The sequence below is a fragment of the Mustelus asterias genome, chromosome 11 (assembly GCF_964213995.1).
Source record: "Mustelus asterias chromosome 11, sMusAst1.hap1.1, whole genome shotgun sequence".
Classification (NCBI taxonomy): Eukaryota; Metazoa; Chordata; class Chondrichthyes; order Carcharhiniformes; family Triakidae; genus Mustelus; species Mustelus asterias.
In genome coordinates this window covers 101787439-101800955 of record NC_135811.1, presented here as the reverse complement: position 1 = coordinate 101800955, position 13517 = coordinate 101787439, and the positions used below count along the sequence as shown (strand labels likewise).

At 43.4% G+C, this 13517-nt stretch overlaps 1 protein-coding gene across 1 annotated transcript in view; it reads right to left on the bottom strand.

Moving 5' to 3' along the window:
* Positions 1-13517, bottom strand: part of med1 (mediator complex subunit 1) — a 48525-nt gene that overhangs the window by 34332 nt on the left and 676 nt on the right. The window contains exons 2-3 of the mRNA XM_078224136.1: positions 2427-2533; positions 1260-1338 (exon numbers count right to left, since the gene is read on the bottom strand). Coding sequence (XP_078080262.1) covers positions 1260-1338; positions 2427-2533 — 186 coding nt within the window. The remainder of the gene's footprint in view (positions 1-1259; positions 1339-2426; positions 2534-13517) is intronic.

Here is a 13517-nt window from a genome sequence, read left to right as displayed (position 1 = left end):
TAGTAGCCCTGACACTAAGGGGCAATTTAGCATGGCCAATCCATCTCACCTGCACATCTTTGGACTGTGGAAGGAAACCAGAGCACCGGACACAGGGAGAACATGTAGACTCCACTGGCACAGTGGTTAGCACTGCTGCCTCACAGCGCCAGGGTCCCTGGCGCTGTGAGGCAGCAGTGCTAACCACTGTGCCACCGTGGTTGATGGTTCTACAAATAGTAAGTAGTCTCACAACACCAGGTTGAAGTCCAACAGGTTTATTTGGTAGCACGAGCTTTTGGAGCGCCGCTCTTTCATCAGCAACTCCGGCTACTCCACATCAAGTTCTACAAATAGTGTGTAAAAGGGAAAAGGGGATGAATAGAAGGCCATTTTAGAATGTGAAGGATAGCAGGGCTTGGGGAACCTGCAGAGGGAGAATCGGGTAAGCAGTGGAGGGAGTTATCGACATAGTTTTTAAAGTTGAACGTGCTGGGGACAGGGGCACCAGACAAGGCCAGCGAGGGCAGGGAATGTTCTGCCTTGGACCTTGGAAGATCATGGGGGATAAAGTTTTGGACAAGTTGCAGATCATAGTGGAGTTCTAAAACAGCTGAGTCTCAAAGAGACAAGTGTATAAGAAACAATTTCCTTATGAGATATAGATCTAAAAATAACCTGGGCCCATCCAATATATACATGCACAGAGAACAAAGCTTTCATCCATGGCTGCACATACAAATACTAAAACATGTTAGTTTTTTTATATTGCATTGATCATTATCGATGACTGAAAGGAGTGAAAATGGGTCCCCTTAGTGGGCCATATGAATAATGACACCACATAACAATAAGCGACAGACCCAGGGAGAATCTCTGGTTTGTGCTAAGCTAACTCATTTCAGTTAAGAATTGCACAATTGATTCTCGCGACCTTAATCTACAGAAGAGAAAATGAGATGGGAGTTCCTGCCCTAGTTGGTTTCGAATAGCCTCTGCTGGAAACTACTGGCTGTCTTAAAATTCTGCATAACTTAAAGTCGTAAAGATTACATGCAATGTTTTCACAGGCTAATAAATGCATTGCATAGAGGTAACCATAGAGCAAGAGAAGACTGCACATGGGTCTGTGGAAAGAACATGATTGATGAGCCAAATGGCCTATTTTCCATTGCATTCATAGTAAACTCGTGTTCATGCTGAAATTCTTTATCGACCCGACAGCCCTTAACAATGATCACGTGTATCACCTGTATCAGCTTGTGGCAATCTTTACTCACCTTTTAATGCTTTCTGCAGAGTCTCCAAGCAGGCAATAAGATGCTGGTGGCCTCCTGTGTTCATTATGCCACGTTTCTCCTTTATATAAAGACAATACATCAATTAGAATGGCTGTTAATTGTAAGATGGAAAGAAGGCAGGCTAGGATATACGTTCAAAGTTAAAAGTTAAAGTTTAATTATTAGTCACAAGTAGGCTTACATCAACACTGCAATGAAGTTACTGCAAAATTCCCCTCTTCGCCACACTCCGGAGCCTGTTCGGGTTAATGCACCTGACCAGCACGTCTTTCAAAATGAGGGAGGAAACCGGAGCACCCGGAGGAAACCCACGCAGACACGGGGAGAACGTGCAAACTCCACACACAGACAGTGACCCAAGCCGGGAATCGAACCCGGGTGCCTGGCGCTGTGAGGCAGCAGTGCTAACCACTGTGCCACCGTGCCGCCCCGTTTATCGGTAGATAATATGGATCATGATGACGAATAGTACACCTAGGTATTATCAGATTCTGTGCCTAAAATAAATTCTCATCTATTCGCTACCAAGGTGTTGACTCGGGATCTTTGAGCGATCACTGGGTGGAAAGAGTAAGATCTTGGTTGAATGTGATCCAGGGATACCGTTGCCAACTGAACCATCCACTGTCACGCAAACAGTGATCAGCTATCTCAGACTGCTGAATGAATGATTCAGCTTCACAATGGGAAATGCATTTTTAACCTGAGGCACTAAAGAGCTGGGTGAACGCACTTAAACACAACTCTCTTAAAAACTGTGGCATTTTTGCCAGCTGCGATCTAAACCTCAGAACAGCATATTGATTCTTGCCTGATCTTAGAAACCCTACAACACAGGAAGAGGCCATTCGGCCCATCGAGTCTGCACCGACCACAATCCCACCCAGGCCCTACCCCTATATCCCTACATTTTTACCCACTAATCCCTCTAACCTACGCATCCCGGGACACTAAGGACAATTTTAGCACAGCCAATCAACCAAACCCACACATCTTTGGACTGTGGGAGGAAACCCACGCAGACACGAGGAGAATGTGCAAATTCCACACAGACAGTGACCCAAGCCGGGAATCGAACCCAGGTCCCTGGAGCTGTGAAGCAGCAGTGCTAACCACTGTGCTACCGTGCCGCCCCTGCAATCTTACCATGGCTTGCCGCACAAGCTTTGCTGTCTCAGTCCAGGGTCGTGTCTGGCTATATTTCGCGTGCAGTTTCTCCAGCAAGGAGTTCATTTTACTCAACTTTTCAGCTTCTGCAAAACAAGCAAAAAGAAAATTAATATGACACTCTTGGGAGAACATGCCAGTTATTAAGTACACATCTCAGAATGCTCTCTGTCGGTACACACTAAATTAAATTTTCCCATGGTACAAATTAATATTTGCAGTTGAAATGCTTCATACTTTGCTGAATTCCTATAGACAATTTTGAGCATCTAAGATACAAGCACACACCAAATAGTAGATTAGAACAGAGGTTCCCACCTTTTTACATGCCACGACACACCTCTATATTATAAAAACATTTTGAGGCAAACCTCCTAGTTTCTCTGCCTTCTTTCCATACTGGAAACGTCATTTTTAACTTTTCCCTATCCTTTCGTCTATTTCTTTTTTAAAACCCTCTCCCTCTCTCTTGCTTCTCCAAGTTTTGTGTAGATACATGGGACCTTTATCTTCAGCTCCAAGTCCCGTTGATCATGTGCATGGGCCTAACCCAATATAAAATATCTTAAACCTCGCATGTGCGGCTCCTTCCCAGCCGGTGCATGCGCGAGGTGTCCAGGTCTGGTTGGGCCTTGAATATGCCAACCACATAGGACGGCACGGTGGCACAGTGGTTAGCGCTGCTGCCTCACAGCACCAGGGACCCGGGGTTCGATTCTTGGCTTGGGTCACTGTCTGTGCAGAGTCTGCGCGTTCTCCTCGTGTCTGCGTGGGTTTCCTCCGGGTGCTCCGATTTCCTCCCATGGTCCCAAAGACGTGCTGGTTAGGGTGCATTGGTCGTGCTAAATTCCCCCTCAGTGTACCCGAACAGGCGCCGGAGTGTGGCGACTAGGGGATTTTCACAGTAACTTCATTGCAGTGTTAATGTCAGTCTACTTGCGACAGTAATTAAATAAATTTAAACCTTAAAACAGAGCTGAAGACGAAGGTTAGCTTTAGTTAAATTGCATGAATTTTGAATCTTTTTTCATGGCACACTTGGTGGGGGCTGGTGTTGCTTCATGGCACACTGATTGGGAACTACTGGACTAGAAAGTCACAACTATTTGCAGCACCAGCCAAATTGTAAAAGTAAGCAAGGCAAATCAGTACAGATTAGCACTATTTCAATAGCTGCATTCTTATAGTTATTGCGAAATACTTGTCCATTCTTGATTCATGCTCAGAATTTTTTTTCAATCAACCCTAGCTCTCAAAGATTTTTTAAAAAATGCATTGATGCTACTTTCATTTCCTCTTCTCCAAAGGAGCCTGATATCCAGTCAAGGCTCCATCCAAACTGCGAAAGCTTCTCACGTGAAGAAAGAGGATCAAACAGGTCCTCTGGTTGTTTTTGTTTAACATGAGTAAACGGAAAACACGAGGAACAGTGAAACGCTGGCAACACCTCACTAAGGGAATAAGGGATTTCAACAAAGAGGCTTCAGCCCCTTGGGATTCTCTCCGCTGTTAGAATCCCTCGTTCTCCAAGGACAGGAATGACAACATTTATAATCAGAATGCTCCATGACCCGAGGTGTGGAATCGCAGTTACAAGCGTTAGTCATTTCCTCCATAAGTGCTGGAATAAATGGCAGATCTACCTATCTCGCTCTGTCCCTTTGTAAAACCTGGTGTGGTGGGGTCAGTTTTTGTTTAAACCGCACCCTGGATTGTGCAAAGCAAATACTCACCATCTGATCCTTTTAACATTTCGTGTAATATAACGGTAGCAAATAAAACAGCACACTGGCATCTTCCAATCAAATAACCCGGGGTAATTTGAATCTCAGTTTGTAATATCTAACAACCTGATTTAGAGTTTAATCCTGAAAACATTTTATCGCACTTAGATTTTAGTTCCATTTAATTTGGTGGTTTCAATACATCTAATCTCACCGCTTCTCCCAAGTTCAGATTTTTACAAGCTAACGCCACACAACAAAGATTTACAACTATCGGATTATTCTCAGCGGAGGAGGCTTAATGCTAAGAGGGGCTAAGCTGGTTGCTATATTGATGCAAAAGGATCTTGCCGTAATATTCAATATGGCCAACAGCTATTTATTGTGTCCGGTTACATCTATTTTGTTCTCTTTGCAACATTCTATGTTGCATAATTTACCATCTGCTCAGATGACGAGAAGACGATTTCGTCCAGGATGATGGTAATGCTATTCTGCAATCAAATTCTAGAAATATGAGCAGTTTCCTTTTATTTCCTCCCAAATCTTCATTCAGCATCAGCTAGATTCTCTAAGAACAATATAGCACAGGATTAGGCCTTGGCCAATCAAGCTTGCTCCAATACGCAGTTGCTATCCCTCTGGTTGCCTCCCGCTCACGTGTCTATCAAGATATAGAACGTTGTTAATGTGTGCTTCCACCACCTCCCCTGGCAGTGCGTTCCAGGCACCCACTACCCTCTGTGTGAAAAACTTCCCGCACCCGTCTCCCCTAAACATACTCCCACTCACCTTAAACCTGTGCCCTCTTGTAGTTGACCCTTTCACCATGGAAAAAAGCATCTGACTATCTGATAATTTTGTAGACCTCTATCAGGTTTCCCCTCAGCCTCAAGTCTTTCCATGAAAATAATTAGAGTTTATCCAACCTCTTCTCATACCCAAAACCCTCCAGACAAGGCAACATCCTGGTGAAACATCTTCGCACCCTCTTCAAAGCATCCAAATTCTTCTGGTAGTGTGGCAACCAGAACTGCACGCAATATTCCAAATGTGGTTTAACTAAAGCTTTATATAGCTGAAGGCAAGTTACTGAATACAGAATCCCAGCGCTAGCCTGTGACCACTATTACAAAACTCTCAGCTTGTTAACCATGCAGCTAAAAAGTTGAGAAAGAAAAATCCATAACTAAATTACCTAATTTGATTGTCAGGAATATCTTCTATTATATTATGTTTAATACACATTACCAAACCAGAAATAATTGTGAACCAAGAGGTGAAAGGGGAGGAAGAACTTAAATCAATTATAATCACTGGATAAAGGGTACAAAGAAAATGATTAGAACTAAAAGCTGATAAGTTCCCAGGTCTTGGTGGGCTTCATCCTGGAGTCAGAAAGCAGCAAGCTACTGGCCAGTTAGTTAACATCTACTGTCGGAAAAATCTATTAGTAAATCTATTATGGAACCTATTACTTAAGAGGACAAAACAAGGCAATTTGAAAATCTCAGCGCAATCCCAGAGTCAACATGGTTTAGTGAAAGGGAAATCATTACGACTAATTTATTGGCATTCTGATGAAGTAACAAGTAGTGTGGATAAAGGGGAATATGTAGATGTGGGGTACTTAGATTTCTAGAAGGCACTTAGCTGCTAAGATGGTCAATCCATTGGTTTTAATTTTCCAAAATTCCTTAGATTCTGGATTGGTCCCATCAGATTGGAAAAAGCTAATGTGACTCCTCTATACAAGAAAGTGGGGGGAGACAGAAAGCAGGAAACTACTGGCCAGTTAAGTTAACATCTACTATATGGAAAATGTTGGAATCTATTATGTAAGAGGACAAAGCAGGGCAATTTGAAAGTTTCAGTATGATCTTGCGCAGTCAACATAGTTTAGCGAAAGGGGAATCATTTCAACTAACTTACTTGAGTTCTGATGAACTAAAACAGGGGTCTCCAAACTACGGCCCGCTGGCCACATCCGGCCTGCAGTGGGCTAACATCTGGCCCGCAGCCAGCGGGGCAGGACGGGATTCCCGCTGCCGAAAACACTCCCGCGTCCGGAACCCCGCCGCTGACTCAGAATCCGGACGCGGGGACGGAAGCCACAGGCCAGACATTTGCTGCCGCTCCGCGCGGTGTCTGATGGACCCATGGGAGTCCCCGCCCTCTTTACCGGCCTATTGTCTGAAATGAGCGAGAACAATGACAATGATGGCGCAAATTCAGACCAATTCAGTTATGGAAGGAAAAATGAAAAGTGGACAGTGAGTGCCGCCTGTTTAATGAAGAATGGGGTGTAAAGTACTTCTTTGTACAAGCAGGTGATAAAGCCTTGTGTGTCACATGCAACGAAACTGTTGCAGTTTTGAAGGAGTACAATGTCCGTCGGCACTATGAGACCAAACATGAACCAAGTTATTCCCAATTCACAGGAACACAGCGTTCGGAAAAATTTGAATCAATGCAACGCAGGTTGCTTTCCCAACAAGCTTTTTTTATGCAGAAGAGAACTGAAAATGAAGCTTTAACCAGGGCCAGTTACAAACTAGCTTATGTGTTGGCTAAAAGAGGAAATGATGTGGAAATGCCGGCGTTGGACTGGGGTAAACACAGTAAGGAGTCTAACAACACCAGGTTAAAGTCCAACAGGTTTATTTGGTAGCAAACTAGTGGTGTTTGCTACCAAATAAACCTGTTGGACTTCAACCTGGTGCTGTTAGACTCCTTACTGTAAAAGAGGAAAGCCATTCACCGATGGAGATCTCATCAAAGAGTGTATAATGGAAGCAGTGGAAGAGTTATGCCCAGAAAAGCAAATCTGTTCAAAATCATCAGTCTTGCGCCAAATACTCTTGCTCGTAGAATTGAGGATATAGGAAGCAATATATTTAATCAAATTGCAGACAAAGCAAGACATTTTCAGTTGTATTCTCTCGCACTTGATGAATCGACTGATGTGTGTGACACATCACAACTCCAGGTATTCATCCGTGGCGTCGACAGTGAGTTTAATGTGACACAAGAATTAGCATCAGTGCATAGCATGCACAGCACAGTAACTGGAGAAGACATCTTCAAAGAATTGCAAAAAACTGTTAGAATATAATCTGGAGTGGAATAAACTGCAATGCGTGACAATTGATGGAGGAAAGAACATGTCTGGGCTGAAGAAAGGTTTGGTTGGACAAATCACAAAAGCTTGTGAGGTTGGTGGATTCTCAAAGCCCATGTTTCTGCATTGCATTATCCATCAACAAGCATTGTGAGGAAAATATGTGGATATGTCTTGCGTTCTGAAACCTGTTGTTTCAACAGTGAATTTCATTCGATCTCACAGGCTTAATCATCGCCAATTCATTTATAAAATTAATATTTTTTCTTTAGCCCTCAAAAATGTGTAAAATATACGATGTGGCCCTCGTACTGAAAAGTTTGGAGACCCCTGAACTAAAAAGTAACATGGATAAAGGGGAACCCCTAGATGTGGGGTACTTAGATTTGCAGAAGGCATTGAAAAGACGTTACATTAAAAGTTACTCCACAAAATATGACTTCATGGTGTAAGGAGTAACATATTGGCATGGATAGAGGATTGGTAGCTAACAGTAAACCAAGAGTAGGCATAAATGGATCATTTCCGGGTTGGTAATCTATGACGATTGCGATGCCACAGAGATCAATGCTGGGGCCTCAACTATTTACAATTTCTATCAATGACCCGGACGACAGGATCCAACGTACGGTTGCTAAATTTGCTGATAACACAAAGGTAGGTTGGAAAGTAAGTTGTGAAGCGGACATAAGGAATCTGCAAATTGACACAGCTATGTTAAATGAGTGGGCAAAAATTTGGCAGATGGAGTATAACGTAGGAAAATGTGAACTTGCCCACTTTGACAGGAAGAAGAGGGAAGCAGCATATTATTTAAACAAATAGAGATTGCAGAGCTCTGTGTTACAGAGGGATCTGAACGTCCTGGTACATGAATCACAAAAGATTAGTATGCAGATACAGCAAGTGATTAGGGAAAGAAATAGAATGTTGTTTATTGCAAGGGGAATGGAATATAAAAGTAGGGATTTTTGTTAACAGTTGTACAGGGCTTTGGTGAGACCACATCTGGAGTACTGTCTCCTTCTTCTAAGGAAAGATATAAATGTGTCAGAAGCAGTTCAGAGAAGATTCACTCAGCTGACTTATGAGGAAAGGATGGACAGATTGGCTTGTACCATTGGCATTTAGAAGAATTACAGGTGATCTTATTGAAACATGCAAGATCTTGAAGGGCCTTGTTAAGGTGGATGCTGTAAGCATGTTTCCCCTTGTTGAGGAGACTAGAACAACAATCTAGACAGTTCAACAATAACGAGTCTCCCATTTAAGATGGAGAGGAGGGGGTATTTTTTCTCTCAGAGCATTGAGAGTCTTTGGAACTTTCCTCCCCAGAGTGTGGTGGAGGCATTGGTGGAGTGTGGAGGGTCATTGAATATTTTTAAGGCAGCAAGTCAATTCTTGACTGACAAAGGAGTCAAAGATTATCAGAGGTTGGTGGAATGTGGAATTGGGGCCACAATCAGATCAGCCATTATCTTATTGAATGGTGGAGCAGGCTCCAGGGGCCAAAAGGTCTACTTCTGCTCCGAATTCACATGCTCCTACGTATGCCTGTAGAATGGGCTGCTTGTTTTCATGTGTTTACAATGAAACTAAAGAACTTGCATTTATATATACACTACAAATCCTCAAACCATCATAAAGTACTTAAAAATCAACAAGTTACTTTTGAAACGCAATCACTGCAATTAACTCGGCAAATGTAACCATTGAGGGCTCGAACAGTAATGAGATAAATGGGCAGTTACTCAAGGTGGTTGAAGGATAAATGCTGACCATGGCGATAGAGGAACTTACCTTTGCTTCTTTAAATAATGTCATGGGGTCTTTTGTCAGCATAATCACAGACCTTGGTTCAAATGAAAGACAGCACATCTAACAATGCAGCACTCTCTCATTACTGCAGGGCTTTAACCCTTGACTTTCTGACAAAGCCTCAAGTACTCCTGCTGAATTAAGCAAGTTGCTAAAATTAAATATTCATCTATTTACTCATGATATTAAAAATGAACAGTTTGAAAATGGAATTGTGTACAGGTAAGAGTCCATTTGATGACAAAATGAATCCAAAGTATAGTTGATCGTACAACTCAGATCTGTTTATTGCACATCAAACTCTACCGACACTGGAAAATCTCAGCAGGTTTGACAGCAGCTGTGGGCAGAGAATAGAGCCAACGTTTCGAGTCTGGATAACTCTTCGTCAGAGCTCTGACGAAGGGCCATCTAGACTTGAAACGTTGACTCTATTCTCTGCCCACAGACGCTGTCAGACCTGCTGAGACTTTCCAGCATTTTCTGTTTTTGTCTGCAGTATTTTGCTTTTATCTACAGACACTGCAGTCAAACTACAGCCCTCATTTAACAATATATTACCCTTACCTCCTTCCTGTATGAAGCAGAGTTTGCTTTTAAAGGTTAGCTATCAATATATTTTCATTTTAAACCAGCAATATTATTCGTAAAACTGCCTCACTTCACTCTTTTTCTAAAATTTCCTTTCACACTGCTGCGATTTGATTGCTTCTATGTACCCTTTTCCTAAAGATATTCAACATGTTTCTGATCACAGATGCCCTGAACCCAGCACAAAGGCATCTTGACCATCAGCAAGACTCGGTTGTATTTTCCATGTTCCTCGCTGATTCATGCCTGACCCTTCCTTTTCATGTTGCTCAAGTTTCCTCAAATATTTCCCATCACAAGTGACCATTCCTATTTTCTCTGTTGATAGCTGACGATTTCTAATAAAAATAATGAATATTCACCTTTTGCGTATAAATTCTCAGTGAGAAACAAAGGCAAATTTAAATGCACCATTTCCGAAGATAAATTCTTTTCACTCCCTCAATGCCTCTAATTTCCATTCTGGTCAAGTTGATATCTTTACACATAAGGCAAAACCCATAGAATCACTACAGTGCAGGAAGAAGCTATTCGGCCCATCGAGTCTGCACTGACTCTCCAAAAGAGCATTCCACCCAGGCCCGCTCCTCCACCCTGCCCCATAACACCACACATTTATCATGGCTAATCTACCTAATCTGCACATCTTTGGAGTATGGGGGGAAACCAGAGCACCCAGAGGAAACCCATGCAGACACAGAGATAATGTACAAATTCAAAAAACAGTTCAAAATTGAAGCCGGGTCCCTGACGCTGAGGCAGTAGTGCTAACCACTGTGCCACCCTAATCCCTTCACACCAAGGGATTGAGATACCGTCAAACTGAAGAGCAAACCTAAAAGTTTTTTCTAGAAGTTTATTTATTAGTCACAAGTAAGGCTTACATTAACACTGCAATGAAGTTACTGTGAAATTCCCCTAGTCACCACAGTCCGGCGCCTGCTCAGGTCAATGCACCTAACCAGCACGTCTTTCAGAATGTGGGAGGAAATCGGAGCACCCGGAGGAAACCCACGCAGACACGAGGAGAACGTGCAAACTCCACACAGACAGTGACCCAAGCTGGGAATCGAACACGGGTCCCTGGCGCTGCGAAGCAGCAGTGCTAACTACTGTGCTACCGTGCCACCACAAGTAAGTAGTTATCAGAGATTATATTGCTGCTGCATTCCCCCCATTCCATCACCAGGGCCAGTTTTTTAGCCACTGCTCTTCAGAATTCTTCCAAAAGCACATCGGGCTCTTCCTTACAAAGCCACTCAAAAATCATCCTCTTTTCGATTGTGCTTTTGGTACTTTCCCTTGTAACAGACTCGGATAATTTGTATACAATGCTTTGGATATACACCTAATACTTACTCTCTGGTATGCTATTTCCTTCCTATCTTTTGTATTGAATTTTATACAGTTCAATTAAATCACTCCTCAGCTTCAAGAAAATTATATATTTCCTCAATTGAAATTCTCCTGTCCGAGCAATAACAGCAGCAACTTGCATGCGTTAAAATACTGCACGTGTCAATAACGTCATGCAGAGGGCCAACTACGGATTGACACATCTCCTCTGTACCCTCTCTAGTTCAGTCACATCCTTCGTGTAGTGCAGTGATCAGGATTGCATGCAGTATTCTAACCAGCATTTTATATAATTCTAACATAATTTCCCCAGCTCTTATATTTTGTACCTTTGCTAATAATGTATCTTGACCACCTATCTAACAGTCCTACTACATTCAGACACCTGTGGATGTGAGCACCAAGTCACCTCTGTTCCTCTGTACTTCTCAATAATCCACCATTCATTGTTTTCCCTTTGCCTTGTTTCCCCTCCCCATATGCATTATCTGAAGTCTCTCTGGATTGACTTTTATTTGTCACTTTTCTGCCGAGTTAGTGCGGCACAGTGGTTAGCACTGCTGCCTCACAGCGCCAAGGTTCCAGGTTCAATTCTGGCCTTGGGTCACTGTCTGTGTGGAGTTGGCACATTCTCCCCGTGCCTGCATGGGTTTCCTCCAGGTGCTCCGGCTTCTTCCCACAGTCCAAAGATCTGCGGGTTAGGTTGATTGGCCATGCTAAATTTACCTGATCTGGGGTTACGGGAATAGGGCCTGGGTGGGATTGTGGTCGGTGCAGACTCGATGGGCCAAATGGTCTCCTTCTGCACTGTAGGGATTCTATGAGTTCAGCAATTCATTAATACCTTCATGCAGTACAGCTTTCTCCCTCACTACCTTGCCTACCAACATTTAAGCACAAGTCATGAGTCTGCGGCACGGTAGCACAGTGGTTAGCACTGCTGCTTCACAGCTCCAGGGACCTGGGTTCGATTCCCGGCTTGGGTCACTGTCTGTGTGGAGTTTGCACATTCTCCTCGTGTCTGCGTGGGTTTCCTCCGGGTGCTCCGGTTTCCTCCCACAGTCCAAAGATGTGCGGGTTAGGTTGATTGGCCATGCTAAAATTGCCCCTTAGTGTACTGAGATGTGTAGGTTTGAGGGATTAGCGGGTTAATATGTAGGGGCCTGGGTGGGATTGTGGTCGGTGCAGACTCGATGGGCCAAATGGCCTCTTTCTGCACTGTAGGGTTTCTATGATTGATTTCTAGTATCACAAGAGGCAAGGAACCTAACGAGTCCTGTGGAACCTCACTGGAAAATGACTTCCAGTCACAAAAACCCTTACCAAAGAGGTCAAAAACTAGGGCGAAGAATTAATGTAATCAGTAGAAAGACTAGAGGGGAATTGAAAAGAAATCTTTTGACACAGAGGGCAGCGGGGGTCTGGAACTTCTGCTTGAAATAGTAGCGGAGGCAGGAAACCTCACTGGATTTATAACATTTAAGTAAGTTTATTTATTAGTCACAAGTAAGGCTTATATCAACACAATGAAGTTACTGTGAAATTCTCCTCATCACCACACTACGACGCCTGCTCGGGTCAATGCACCTAACCAGCATGTTTATCAGACTGTGGCAGGAAACCGGAGCACCCGAAGGAAACCCATGCAGGCATGGGGAGAACGTGCAAACTCCACACAGAAAGTGACCCAAGCCAGGAATCAAAACCGGGTCCCTGGCGCTGTGAGACAGCAGTGCTCACCACTGTGCTGCCCCATATTTGGATGTATACTTGGAGTACCATAACGTTCAAGGCTACAGATGGTGGAGATTTGGATCAAGTTGGTTCAATCTTTTTCAGCCAGCAGAGATATGATGGGCTGAATGGATTCCTCTGCGCCATAATTCTCTGAATCTATACTATAAACATATTAATAGGGCAGTGATCAGATCTGAACCTCCAATTTACACGTGATGGAATTTCAGTTCCCATTTCTTACACACTTATCTGCAGCCTCATCGGTCAAATAGAGTTAACTCCGACTTTCTTGCAAGCAGCACCATGTCTTCATTATTATGGAAAACATCATTCACACAAGCCAGAAATGAATGCTAATAGTCAGACACAAATAAGAGTACATTCACCCTCATAGATCTTTAAAAGGACTGTTATGACTCAGGTAGTGACAGCGATGGTTGAAAAAGTTTTAGTCAGAGATTGAGTTGCACTGTCACCAGGTTGTCAGTCAAATGCAAGGAGAACATACTCACAGAATCCTTACTGTACAGGAGGCGGCCATTTGGCCCATCGATCCTACACCAACAACACTCCCACTCAGTCCCTATTCCCGTAATCCCACATATTTATCCTGTTGGCCCCCCTGACACTAAGGGGCAATTTACCACGATCGATCCACCTAACCCGCACATCTTTGGACTGTGGGAGGAAACCGGAGCACCCGGAGGAAACCCGCGCAGACAC